Source organism: Galeopterus variegatus, unplaced genomic scaffold, assembly GCF_000696425.1.
Source record: "Galeopterus variegatus unplaced genomic scaffold, G_variegatus-3.0.2 Scaffold4110, whole genome shotgun sequence".
In the NCBI taxonomy this organism is placed as follows: Eukaryota; Metazoa; Chordata; class Mammalia; order Dermoptera; family Cynocephalidae; genus Galeopterus; species Galeopterus variegatus.
This window is the reverse complement of record NW_007730221.1, coordinates 90,686-102,486: the sequence shown is the minus strand read 5'-3', so window position 1 is coordinate 102,486 and position 11,801 is coordinate 90,686. Positions and strand designations below refer to the sequence as shown.

Below are 11,801 nucleotides of genomic sequence, written 5' to 3'. Positions count from 1 at the left end.
TTTTTTTTTTTTTTTTTTTTTGAAAAAGATGACCGGTAAGGGGATCTCAACCCTTGGCTTGGTGTTGTCAGCACCACGCTCAGCCAGTGAGCAAACTGGCCATCCCTACATAGGATCCGAACCCACGGCCCTGGTGTTATCAGCACCGCACTCTACCGAGTGAGCCACGGGCCGGCCGAAAAGGAAGGCATTTAAGATGAATTCCAGGTGTCTGACTTGGGTGGCTGGCTGCATGAAGACGCTTGCTTTTATGGAAAGCAATACTGGCCATTGGGGGCAAGGGGAAAGGAAGGTGGTGGCTTCACTTTTGAATGTGATCACTGGATGAATCTGTACTTTAGTTGACAAGTTCAAAAGGCAATTGGGTTATATGGATTTGGACCTCAGATGTGAGACCTGGGAGAAATATTGGTAGCGGAGTTGAAACCTTGGACACACGCAATATGTCAGAGATTTATTACAAAGAAAAGAGGCCCATATACCAGCCCTAGAGAAAACAACTTATGAGGGGCAGTAGAGTAAGATGAGCCCACAGAGGAGGCTAGGAAGGAGTAGCTAGTAGGTCAAAGAACAAGAGGAGAAACTAGCTGACTGTGAAACCCTCCACCAGTGAAGCAAAGGTAGATAACCTCAGTAAAAGATTGCAAATGCTATCTTTATCTCATTATGAAAAAGATCTTATTTTTATTAAAAATTGTGATAATTTTTTTAATTACCTAAATTGAGAGTCTGTGTATGTGCCGAGTGCTCTTCAGATAATAAGGCTTGATGAATCTTGAGACTTGACCTCCAGAAGTGAACAGATAACTGCCATGGAGGCCTGCAGCATGGTATGTAGTCAGGGGGCATGGCCTCAAAGATGTAGAAGTGTGAACCGATGATCCTGAAACAGCAGCAGGATCCAAGAACCACCAGCACTGTCTTCTTGGCCCCAGGGGCTATGGAGGCATGCTAGAATAAAGCAGCTTTACCTTAGTGACTGTAAAGGAAGCACTTCCGGGGCAAGGCACATTTCAGTTAAGGCAAGTAGGTGGAGCACATGTCCTTCCAAGGAGTTGAGGGTAGGTGGGAATTTGCCCCAAAGAGGCCAGTAGGAAGGGTTCAGCTGTTTGGTTACTGGGATAGTTGACATGGGGTTGGAGAGGAGAGGAAAAAGCACAGATGTGTTTGCAGGATGGGTGTGCAGAGAAACCAGCATTGGGATGCTAATGAAGAATGACAGAAAGGGAGAGGTGTTACATTAGCTGGTTTCCAGATCACGCCTCAGATGCTAAAGCCGATGTGAGCCTCCAAGTGCTGGGAGGTTGTGATTATGACCTGCATTTGGCTGACAGTGGTGCTGGAAGGGAATGAAGTGACACAGGACCGCAGGCACTCGAGAGCTTTCCCTACTGCCTGTCGTGTGGCTTTACAGCTGGGAAATTGGAGTGAGTGGAGGAATCTCAAAAAGGAGTTTGGTCTTGCGATGGTGAAAGGACATCCAGTAGAACCTGTGGACACTTGAGATCTGCTGGCAGACCAGAAGGCAAAGGCTGGGGAGAAGGAAAGTCAAATGGGAATTGCCTGCACGAAGAAGCGCTAAGAATCTGCCAAGCTTCAGGAAGGGGAGGGAGAGCAGTGTTTGTGCGAGCAGTGTAGCCTTAGTATTTCTGTGGATGCAGTCTGCTTCCTCATATTTGATTCTGTTGCCCTTTCTTTGTTAATTTTTCATGCCTTATTTCAAACAGCATCTGACTCATATTAGGATCATCCCCATGCAATGCATCGTGCATTGTGCCAACTGCCATTTTTATTGCAGCATCTGAACATTTTTCTTTGAGATGTTACTGCTCAGTGATATGGTCAAGAGGCTGATAGCCAGAATGTGTTTGAGAATAAATGGTTTACCTAAGTAGCCAGCAAAAAATAAAAAAATAAAATAAAAATGCAAGTGATAAAAACTGGGGCAGAGGCAGGATTGAAATAATTGGTGGTTATTCCTCTACCACAGAATTGAAGGATTCAACTAGATCTGTGGTTACCTTCACAAAATTATGATCATTTGAAATAAGAATTCAGACGACTGTTAATACAGTAGTAGTTTTGTGGTACTGAGCCAGTGAAATGCCTTCTCTTAGGACAAGAATAACACCTTCTGCTTTAAGTGGTACAGGAGGAGGAGAAGCAAGGAGAGGAGGGAACCAGTTTCAAAGGTGCATCTGAAGTTTGAACCACAACTATTGATTGCTTTAGACACATTTCATTCCAATCTAGAACTTCATTTCTTTAGGTAGGGACTTTGGAAAATAGAGGAAACAAATAATATATACCAAAATGTTTAGACCTCTGGACCTTAAGCTCAATTGATATAAATGGTTGAGTGACTTAAGCTCTCTTCTAGTTTCCTTAAACTTTGGAAGAACTTAGGTCTTTACCTTTCAGGCAGTACTCCTTTCTTTCTAGCTATTCAGAGCTGTCACTAGCTTTTAGAAAAGAGTTTAGTAATGACTGCTATTGCACATTTGGTTTTTCCAAAAAGCCCATGCAACATACTGAATGAAGAATTAAAACAATAGATGATTCCCTGAGGTCTGTTCATGTTATAAAACCAATTCTGCATATAGAACACAGTATTAGAATTAAATCATTTTGTCCCCTCTCTGCTCCCATCACTGCAAAAAAAGAAAGTGCTTTGCAGAAGAATGTGTGGGTGTGAGGAAGAACAGTGATATTGTGTTACATAAATAACCATTGTGCTGTGCGAGAAAGTGCCCCAGAACTTGCTTTTAGCTTACCTAGCTGCTATCTAAAATCTTATTAGATTAGGGCCAGCCCGGTGGCGCACTGCTACAGTGCGCCGCTTGGGAAGCGTGGTGGCGCTCCCACCGAGGGTTTGGATCCCACATACAGACCGGCCACTCACTGGCTGAGCAAGGTGCAGGAGCAACACCGAGGGTTGCGATCCCGTTGCCGGTCCCGGTCCGGTACGGGCGCAACACCGAGGGTTGCGATCCCATTGCCGGTCACGACAAAAGACAAAAAAAATAAAAATAAAAATAAAATCTTATTAGATTAGCAGCTACACATGAGGAGAATCTATATCTGATATGTTCTATTAGTAAAATCCTCCCACATCCCTTTATAAGTGAATGGGCCACAGTTATCTAGTATCTGCTAGTACATGCATTTCATTTCCAATAATCGTAGCCACTAAGCTTGCTTGATACTGAACACTTGAAGCTCCTCTACAGATACTCCAGCTGGTTCAAGTAGGGTTAACATCAGAGTCTCAGCAGAGTCTTACATTCTGAAAGTGCAAGTTCCTAACTTTTCCTCTCTCCTTATGGTTCCTAATGTTACAAGATTTCATTTTAATCTTGTTTTTAGATGTAAGTAGACTTGACATCTGAATTTTTTTTTTTTTTTGACATCTGAATTTTTAATGTAGAGTTTTGTTTTACTTTAGAAAAGTTTATCTAAAACAAAGTTTGTTCTCTCTAAGGTTTCCCAGTAAGTTATATGCATCTCCTAACACCCTCCCTCCCCACCATAATTCCCAAGGAAGTTGATATTCCCCTTTGTTTCTTTGCCTCTATGTGTATTTCCATTCTTCTATTGCTAAGTATCACTAATAGTATCACGTGGACTCTTTACCTGGTGTTTAAAGGTAAATGCCGAACAATCTGAGATCATGAGTAGAGAAAACTGTATCTGACTTGGGCTGCTTCTCCTTAGTCTCAGTCTGGAGTAGATGAGGTGGGCATGAGGGTTAAGGCTATGCCCATCTAAGCGTGAGAGTATGTCTTGGTTAAGGACTCCTGAGTCATATGTTGTGGCTAATTATTCAGACCACTCCACCCTGTGTGCACAGTGGTGTAATCCTGAGGATGCCACACAAAGGTGAGGCCATGACATGAGGAGGGGGGATACTAATTGCATTAAGGTATAACAAGAATAATAATAAAAGAATAGCTTTCATTTTTTGAGTCTTACTGTACGCCAGGCTTTGTGCCAGACACTCATAAAGCCTAATCCTTCCAGCAGCACTGAGCAAAACTGCCTTTTTGACAGATGAGGAAGCATGGCCTTATGTAAAGAAACTTGCCCAAGTTCACACAAACAGTAGAAACTGGAGCAAGGATACAAGCCCCAGCCTGTCAGATTCGAAAGCTTTGCTCTTGAACTGCTGTCCTGTACTGCACATGATCTTTATGTGGTGGGGGGATGGGAGGCAAGTGTTTGTATGCAGATTTATGTACTTTCAAGATGAAGAAAAGCATTTTGGCATCATTCCACACTTCCGTCTATAGTAGGTTCCAGACATGGACCACAGCCTTACATTTCTGTCACTGAAGGGAAAGTGAAAGCCAAAAGATGGGACATGGGTTGGAAAGCTGATCACTGTTTTGGTACATGCATATGTGTTGTATCATTTAAAGTCTGAATTCTTAATTTTTCTCTGTACAATAAGGGTTTAATTATCCAAGTTAATGGAGGGAAGCCAGACGTGAATAAAAAGCCAGAAACCTAAGGAGCATTTCAGTAGCAGCTTGCCATTTGTATATGACTCGTTTGGAGTAGATTTATCTTCCTAAATCTGTTTGCTTAGTCATCCCAGAATAGTAATGAATTGGCCTGTCCCATGAGCAAAGATCAAAGTGGATTATCCATAGGGGAATATTAGACCATTAATTCTAAAGCAAAATATTTTAAATTCATTTTTTTTTTTAAAAGCATAGACTCAAGACATACTGACACCTTTTCTTTTTTTTTTCTCTCTCTGAATTCCTTTAGAACGTATGCTGTCAGGAGGATAAGAGATGCCTTCAGAGAAAACAAAAATGTAAAGGATCCTGTAGAAATTCAAACCCTAGTGAATAAAGCCAAAAGAGACCTGGAAATAATTCGTCGACAGGTAAGATGGTTCACTAAGAGATTTAAGCCTTGACATGTCCCCCTTGATTCGACATCACTGCTTTTGGTGTTTATGATTTACACCACAGGATCATGAAACTCTGTTCCTTTTACTAATACAGACATAGAAAGATGAACTCTCATATTATCAAATTTAGGGAGAACATGAGGAAAATACCAGCTTTCTAGAATTTCCATGGAATGCATCCTTCTGGGAAGCAGGGTTCTCATAGTTTAATAAACGTTGATGCTTTAAGTATGACAAACTGCAATATATCTTTTTTTCCCCAATTTAAGTCTTTGTAAGATGTACTGCACATTTATATGTGAACATACATCAGAATAAATATATCCTCCTTTTCCTAGTGTTCTTAAATCATAATTCAAGATAAGCATAATGTTGCCCTTTTCTTGAAGACACCATCATGGGTGATGAACTTGAATTATGTTACCACACAGCAGGTACAGGTGCAGTTGCAGGTGGTATAAAGCACAGCTGCTTGGGTGCTGACCCTGTAAAGGACCCTGGAAGGTGTTTTTGTTTTCATTTTGTAGCAGTGCAGGGATCACCTTGATTTGTGCTTTTCTGTTTCTCCTGAGAGTGGGTAGAACATCCGCAGCAGCATGGTCTCTTGGGTGGTGTGATGTATCTGTCATCTGCAAAAGTAATTAGAGCATCAAAGGCTAAAGTAGCCATCCATCAATTGGTTTTCTCACCAAACCTCTAAAAAATCACCCTTTTCACTGTTTCTCTTGGATTTTGCAACACTCATGCCGTAAGTTCCATTTCTGCTTTCCTCTGTTTTACTCTCTTACTTGAAGCAAATTTGTTTTCCTAAGTTCTGCTAAAGTATTTTGGAAAGCCAGCTTGGCTGACATTACATCAGACTGTAGTCTTTCCCCGACGCTTCTTCATGCTTGGCTCTAAACAGAATGCACAAAAGCAGCAGTATTAAAAACTGTAGTTTGTATTTTATGTCAAGATTAATAGTCCTGTTATATTTCCTACATAATGGAACAGTCCCTTCTAGAATAACATTTCAGATTCTAATACTCCTCCATGAGTTCTACAGTTATCTAGCAATAGAATAACTTTGCCAAGTTTGGACAGGCCTAGGAAATGATCTTTAACTAAAAGCATGCAATGATAATAGAGGAGCCAGGAAGAGAAACTGATCTGCACATTTACATATACTTTGAGAGTGGCAGATGTGAGTCACATTTTGAAAACTCTAGAATGATGGCATTTTCCAGGCACCCGTGGTTGAATTTTATGGAATCCTTTAGCAGTGGAACTTAGAAAAACAAGTAGCCTGTGTCCTTATTTTACATAAACTCAGAAAGATTTAGTTCTTTGGCACTTTCTCTGTGTAGAAGTTGGCAAGTATCTCCAAAACAGGCTGGTTTTATCTTTAGTGTAAAGTTTTTTTTTTTTTTTTTGTCCTTTTTGAGACCGGCCGCACCCCGCTCAGCCAGTGAGCGCTGTGAGCGCACCTGGTCATCCCTATATAGGATCCGAACCCGCGGCGGGAGCACTGCTGCACTCCCAGTGCCTCACTCTCCCAAGTGTGCCACAGGCTCGGCCCTCTTTAGTGTAAAGTTGATCAGAGTATCATCTGCATAGAAAAGGGGGCTTTTAAATAATCTGTGGGCCACTGTTTCTTCTGTGTCTAATTATCTGTGTCACTTCTTGGTATCAAATGCTAAAACTACCCTTTCAGAACAAAAAAAGACTAGATCGTGGCCTCACCCGACATCCCTAGTGAATGCACACTCCAGACTCAACACATCCTGGAGCAGCTGGATGGTGTGCAGGGTGAGGGTGCCCTCCCGAGGACGGCCTGGTGACTGCACCTTCCTGGTGGGGGAATGCATGCTGCCTGCTTGCAGGGCTAGGACTTGTTCTGCCATGACCTAGTACAATGGCATGTTATCACCTCCTCAGAGAGGCCCTGACAAATGAAAGCATTCTCATTCCATCGGAGAACTACTTATCCAATTATATGTCAGCGGCTGGGAAGTTTCTGCCCAATTCCCTCTCACATCAAGACTTCCTGAATCCAAGTGCAATATTTATCATAGTTATAGTACAAGATGTGGTGGGTTCCCCAAGCCACCCTACTGCAAGCTGGAATAGGTTGACCTTAATCTGAAGGCCTAAAATGAGGTAGAGAGTGTGTTCTTTCACACAGTCTTCTGTGGCAGCCTTCTAACTTGCCTCCCTGTGTGTCTGTTCTCCACACAACATGGCCACAGTGATCATTTTCAGAGGAAAGAATCAGATCAGGTTATTCTCCTGCTCAACACCCTTCAGGAGCTTCATTAGCACCTGACAGTAAGATCTGCACAAGGCCCTCCATTGCTCTCGTCTCCCTCCTCAAATGAGCTCAATTCCCTTCTTTCTGCCCCTGGTGTACACCCAGCCTGTCCTCACCTCTGCCTGGAGAATCCCTCCCCACACTTTCCCATAGCTCTCCTCCCCTCTTCTCCAGGCTTGTGCTCAGATTTCACCTTCTCACGGAGGGCTTCCCTGACCACACTGTCTAAAACAGCCGCCTTCCCTTCCCCTGCTTTAGTTTTCCTTAGAGCACTTATCAGTACCTAAAATAACATGACACATTGCTTTGTCTATTTTCTCCCTCCTCTGTGGGGCAGCAGGGCCATGAGGACAGGGATCTTGCCTGTCATAGTTACTGCTGCCTGGTAGGTAACAGCATGAGCTCTGGGGCCTGTGCTCGAAGTCCGACTCAGCCTGCTAGCTATGTGATCTCGAGCAACGTATTTAACCTCTCAGTGCCTAATGTGAAATGCAGGTGACTATAAGCTCTACTTTGTGGGTTGTGGCGAGGAACAGATAAGTTAACATATGAAAAGCCTCTGGAGTGGTGCTGGCACATAATGACAGGTGCTTGCTGTTATTATCACCCACATAGTCCAGGACAGCCCCGCACAGAGTGGGCTCTTAGTAAGTGTTCATTGACTAAATGAATGCGTGAAGAATGTCCCCTGAGATCATACACCTCAGTCAAGGTCTGTACCACCAAAATCTTGGTGTCTTGTTGGCCACCCAGAACTTAACTTCCTTAAGGAATGAGCCATGAAAGGCAGACGGAAGTCTGATGAGGATATTGACATACTACCCTCATGAGCTGTGATGTCCTTCACATCAAGTCCCTCTTCCACTTGAGCATTTGGGCCCAAGCCACACCCACCAGGGTGTGCATTGATCTCAGCTTCACATCCCCGTGGATGAGCACACATCGTACAGGCAGAGCTCAAACTGAAATCCTCCACCCGCGACACTGCCTGCTTCCCTGCTTCCAGTCGCTCTTCAGTCAGTTGTGGTGCTCATGCCACCACCAGAAGCCTAGTGAGATTGTGCAGTTTCTGAAGAAGTCTCTGAACAAAAATGTTCTTCTGTTTTTCTGGGTAGAAACGCTGCGGTGCAGGAAAGCTTGATGCTTGTCCAAGGCCACATGGCCAGGTACCACCTCAGGTCTCCTAATGCTTTAGAGCAAACTCAGAAGTTCGAGGACGTGAGCTCCTGAGTCAGTAGAACTAAAGAGTAACGAGACTCTTAAGTCATCCTCCCATTTTGTTCCCAAGAGATTTAAGGATCATATTGGCCTGGTTCAGCCTCTCCTCAAAGGTCATTCACTCTGCCGTTATATCTTTAACGTGCAAGGTGTTTCGTCTTCATCATGGCAACCCCGAGGACTCTAGACAGCATCAGCTTTTCTTCTTAGCCTCCACGCAGCTCGTAAGGATCACTCTCATTTCAAGAAGTGGCGGGTTGTTTTTCTTTCATGGTGAGCAAGTCAGCCTCCTTTGACTCATCCTCCATGATTATGGCCCACTCAGTAAAAGCCAGACACACCCTTGCCCTCTTCCTAATATTCTTGGACCAACTCTCCTCCTGAAAATTACTGTTCAGTCTGTCAATCTCAAATCTTTCCAGCTGCATGCATCATATCATATCCCAGAACTAACAGCAACATTCTTCTACCTGGTGACAAACTGCCATTATTTCCATATAAGATGGTTCTGTAAAGACAGATTGACCTTGCAGCTCTTATGGGTTCTTTCTCTCTGCTGAAAGCAAGTTCTGGACTAGCCCCCACTAAACCTCGCTTCCCTATCTGCTTCCCAGGTGGGATCAGAAAGGTTGGAGAGGCATTTTGTGATGGAGCCAGAAAGGACGGACAGAGGTGGACTGTGTGTAGGGTTGGACAAAAAGCTCTCAAACAATCTGGACAGCAAGGAATTACTGAAGGAATTTCTACCTCAGACAATAAACAGCTTCTTAAGTGTTTCACGTCAGAAAGATGAGCAAGAAATTCAGCCCGATTTTGCTTTTTGTCTTTGTTCCTTGTTCCATTTTGTTGTTCTAAAGCTATTCCCTCTGATTCCTATTTATAAGGTTAGAATAACCACCAATTAATCGTCCCGGTTTATTATAGCTCTACAGTTTGTCACTCCCCTTTGTTTTTTAAAAAACCATAACATACCTTGTTTTGTGTCACGACTTTCTGTGCACGAGCACCTTGCTAAATGCAAGTTTCTTCTAAGACTTGCAGCATCAGCATCACCTGGGAGCCTTCCCTCCCCATGTGGTTCATAGAGGCTTTGCGTTCATCAAAGAGAGTACATTTTCCAGGCATTTTTAAATAGAGTGGTAATCTTTGTTATAAGTCTAGCTTGATAGCTGCACGTCTGTGACGGAGGAAGTAGAAGACTGATGGGAATGGGAAATAGGAGTGTAGCAACGGGGTAGTCATCAGACCTAGATTTCTGTATTTTGATAAGATTCCTTGAACACATGAATTAAGATCATGATTTCAGGAGAATTAACTTAAATCTTAAATCTGTGACAACTCTATGTTGAAACCTGGGGAAACTAATATATATGTGGAAAGTCTGGATGCATGTACAGCTGTGTGATGTGATCAGTATTCATCAGAGTAAAGTGACCCTTCAGTTCTTCTAGGTTCCCCCATAGCAGCAAACCTGGGTAACAGAAGTTGCTTGGGGGGAGTGAGGGTACGGCTTAGAGAGGAAGGGGTGTTTTTCACAGACCCTTTTCATAGTGTGGTTAACCAGGCGAATCCAAACTCTCTAGGAAAGCAACAGCTAGTCTGTATTGTGAAATTCCTAACCACTAACTTAAGTAGGCTAGCAGATTTAGCACTAAATGTGCATCCAAATAATCCTTGTTTACTGTACCAAGGACTACAGATTACTAAGATATGCACTTATAGAAAGACTACATCCAGAAAAATAAGGTTTATCTGTAATCTAAGTATTTGAATGAAGAAATGTATTGTTACTATAGTATTTGTACAGTAAGAAGATAAACTGGATATGGTCTGGATTCTAGATAATGTCAGGGTTTTGGAGTCATAATGATCTTACCATCAGCTTTCTAGTGGTCACTGTTTACTACCACAGTAACTGTTCCTCAGCTAGAGCTTTCTTTAATTAAGCAACTCAAACACTGGATGTATTAGACTCAGAGTTACGAATCTGCCATTGTAAGTGATTAAGAGCAAGCATTATATTCAGCCATTAAGATAATCAGAAAGGGATTGATATTACATGTAGCACACATTTTTGTTAATACAGTGTGTATATGTGTGAGGTAAAACATTTTCAGTGTTTTGTAACTTACATTTAATTATTATTTTTGTAGATTGCTAAAAGTAAAGCAATTTACCCAGTTTTTTGGTATTTTAGATGGTGGTAGATGAGTCTCTAAAACCATGTTTATTTTTCCTTTTATTGGCTATTTTATGGTTCACTTTTTTAAACAACCTTTCAAGAGAAACATACACGAATAACTTTTTGAATGTGCTGTTGTGAAAGGAGAGGCTAGTGAACAGTGACTGCCTTCTGTCACTGTCAGTCACTGCAGTATCCACTCCAATGCCCCAGATGGTGGTTAGAACTTCAGTACAAGTGATATCTTATCCACAGTTCTCAACCTTTTTGAACAGCCTGTGAAAAGGTATGTTTGTTTTAGGTCCTTTAGGGGAAAAGTGATAGTGTACCCTGTATCTCCCCACATGTATATGTTTAGCTTAAGTACCTTTTTGGTAGTTTGGGGGAATTTCTAAAATTTACTTGGCTATTGTTTCGATGGAATTAAGAGAAGTCAATTCATTCCTATATTAGAGGCATTTAAAATATATGGTAAGTATTATACGCTATTTACAGTAGCCAAAAGGTAGAAGCAACCCAAGTGTCCATCACTGATGACTGGATAAACAAAGATGTGGTGTATGCATACAATGGAATATTATTCAGCCTTAAAAAGGAAGGAGATCCTGTTACATGCTACGACATGGATGAACCTTGAGAATATTGTGCTAAGTAAAATAAGCCAGTCACAAAAGGACAAATACTATCTGATTCCATTTATATAAGGTTATCTAAAGTAGTCAAATTCATAGAAACAGAAAGTAGAATGGTGATTGCCAAGGGCTGGGGGAGGAGGGAAAAGGGAAGTTGTTTAATGGATACAGAGTTTCAGTTTGGGAAGATGAAAAAGTTCTGGAGATCTAGTTCAAAAAATTCGAGTATATTTAATACTACTGAACCATTAAGGATGGTTAAGAGGGTAAGTTTTATGGGGTTCTTTTTTTTTCACAATAAAAAGTCTCCTTCCCTTCAAAATGAATTATAGGAAGTCATTGATTTTTTTTTTTCTAATTAGGGAGAATAAAATTAAATGCTTCAGACACTGGTATTATTTGAGAGTAGGAAGCTTAAGTAATTTGAAGCTTGAAATAGTGAATTTATATCTATGCGCCTTCAGTTTTCTTATTTGTAAAAACAAAGAGTTATACTCTGATCTCTCTCTCTCTCTCTCTCTCTCTCTCTCTCTCTTTTTTTTTTTTTTTTTTTTTTTT

General features: G+C 41.8%; 1 protein-coding gene across 1 annotated transcript in view; it reads left to right on the top strand.

The window, feature by feature from the left end:
* The window catches only part of LYRM4 (LYR motif containing 4), a gene marked incomplete at both ends in the record, with an annotated part of 63,356 nt that overhangs the window by 15,503 nt on the left and 36,052 nt on the right, over positions 1–11,801 (top strand). The window contains one exon of the mRNA XM_008586769.1: positions 4,774–4,894. Within this exon, the coding sequence (XP_008584991.1) occupies positions 4,774–4,894 (121 nt within the window). The remainder of the gene's footprint in view (positions 1–4,773; positions 4,895–11,801) is intronic.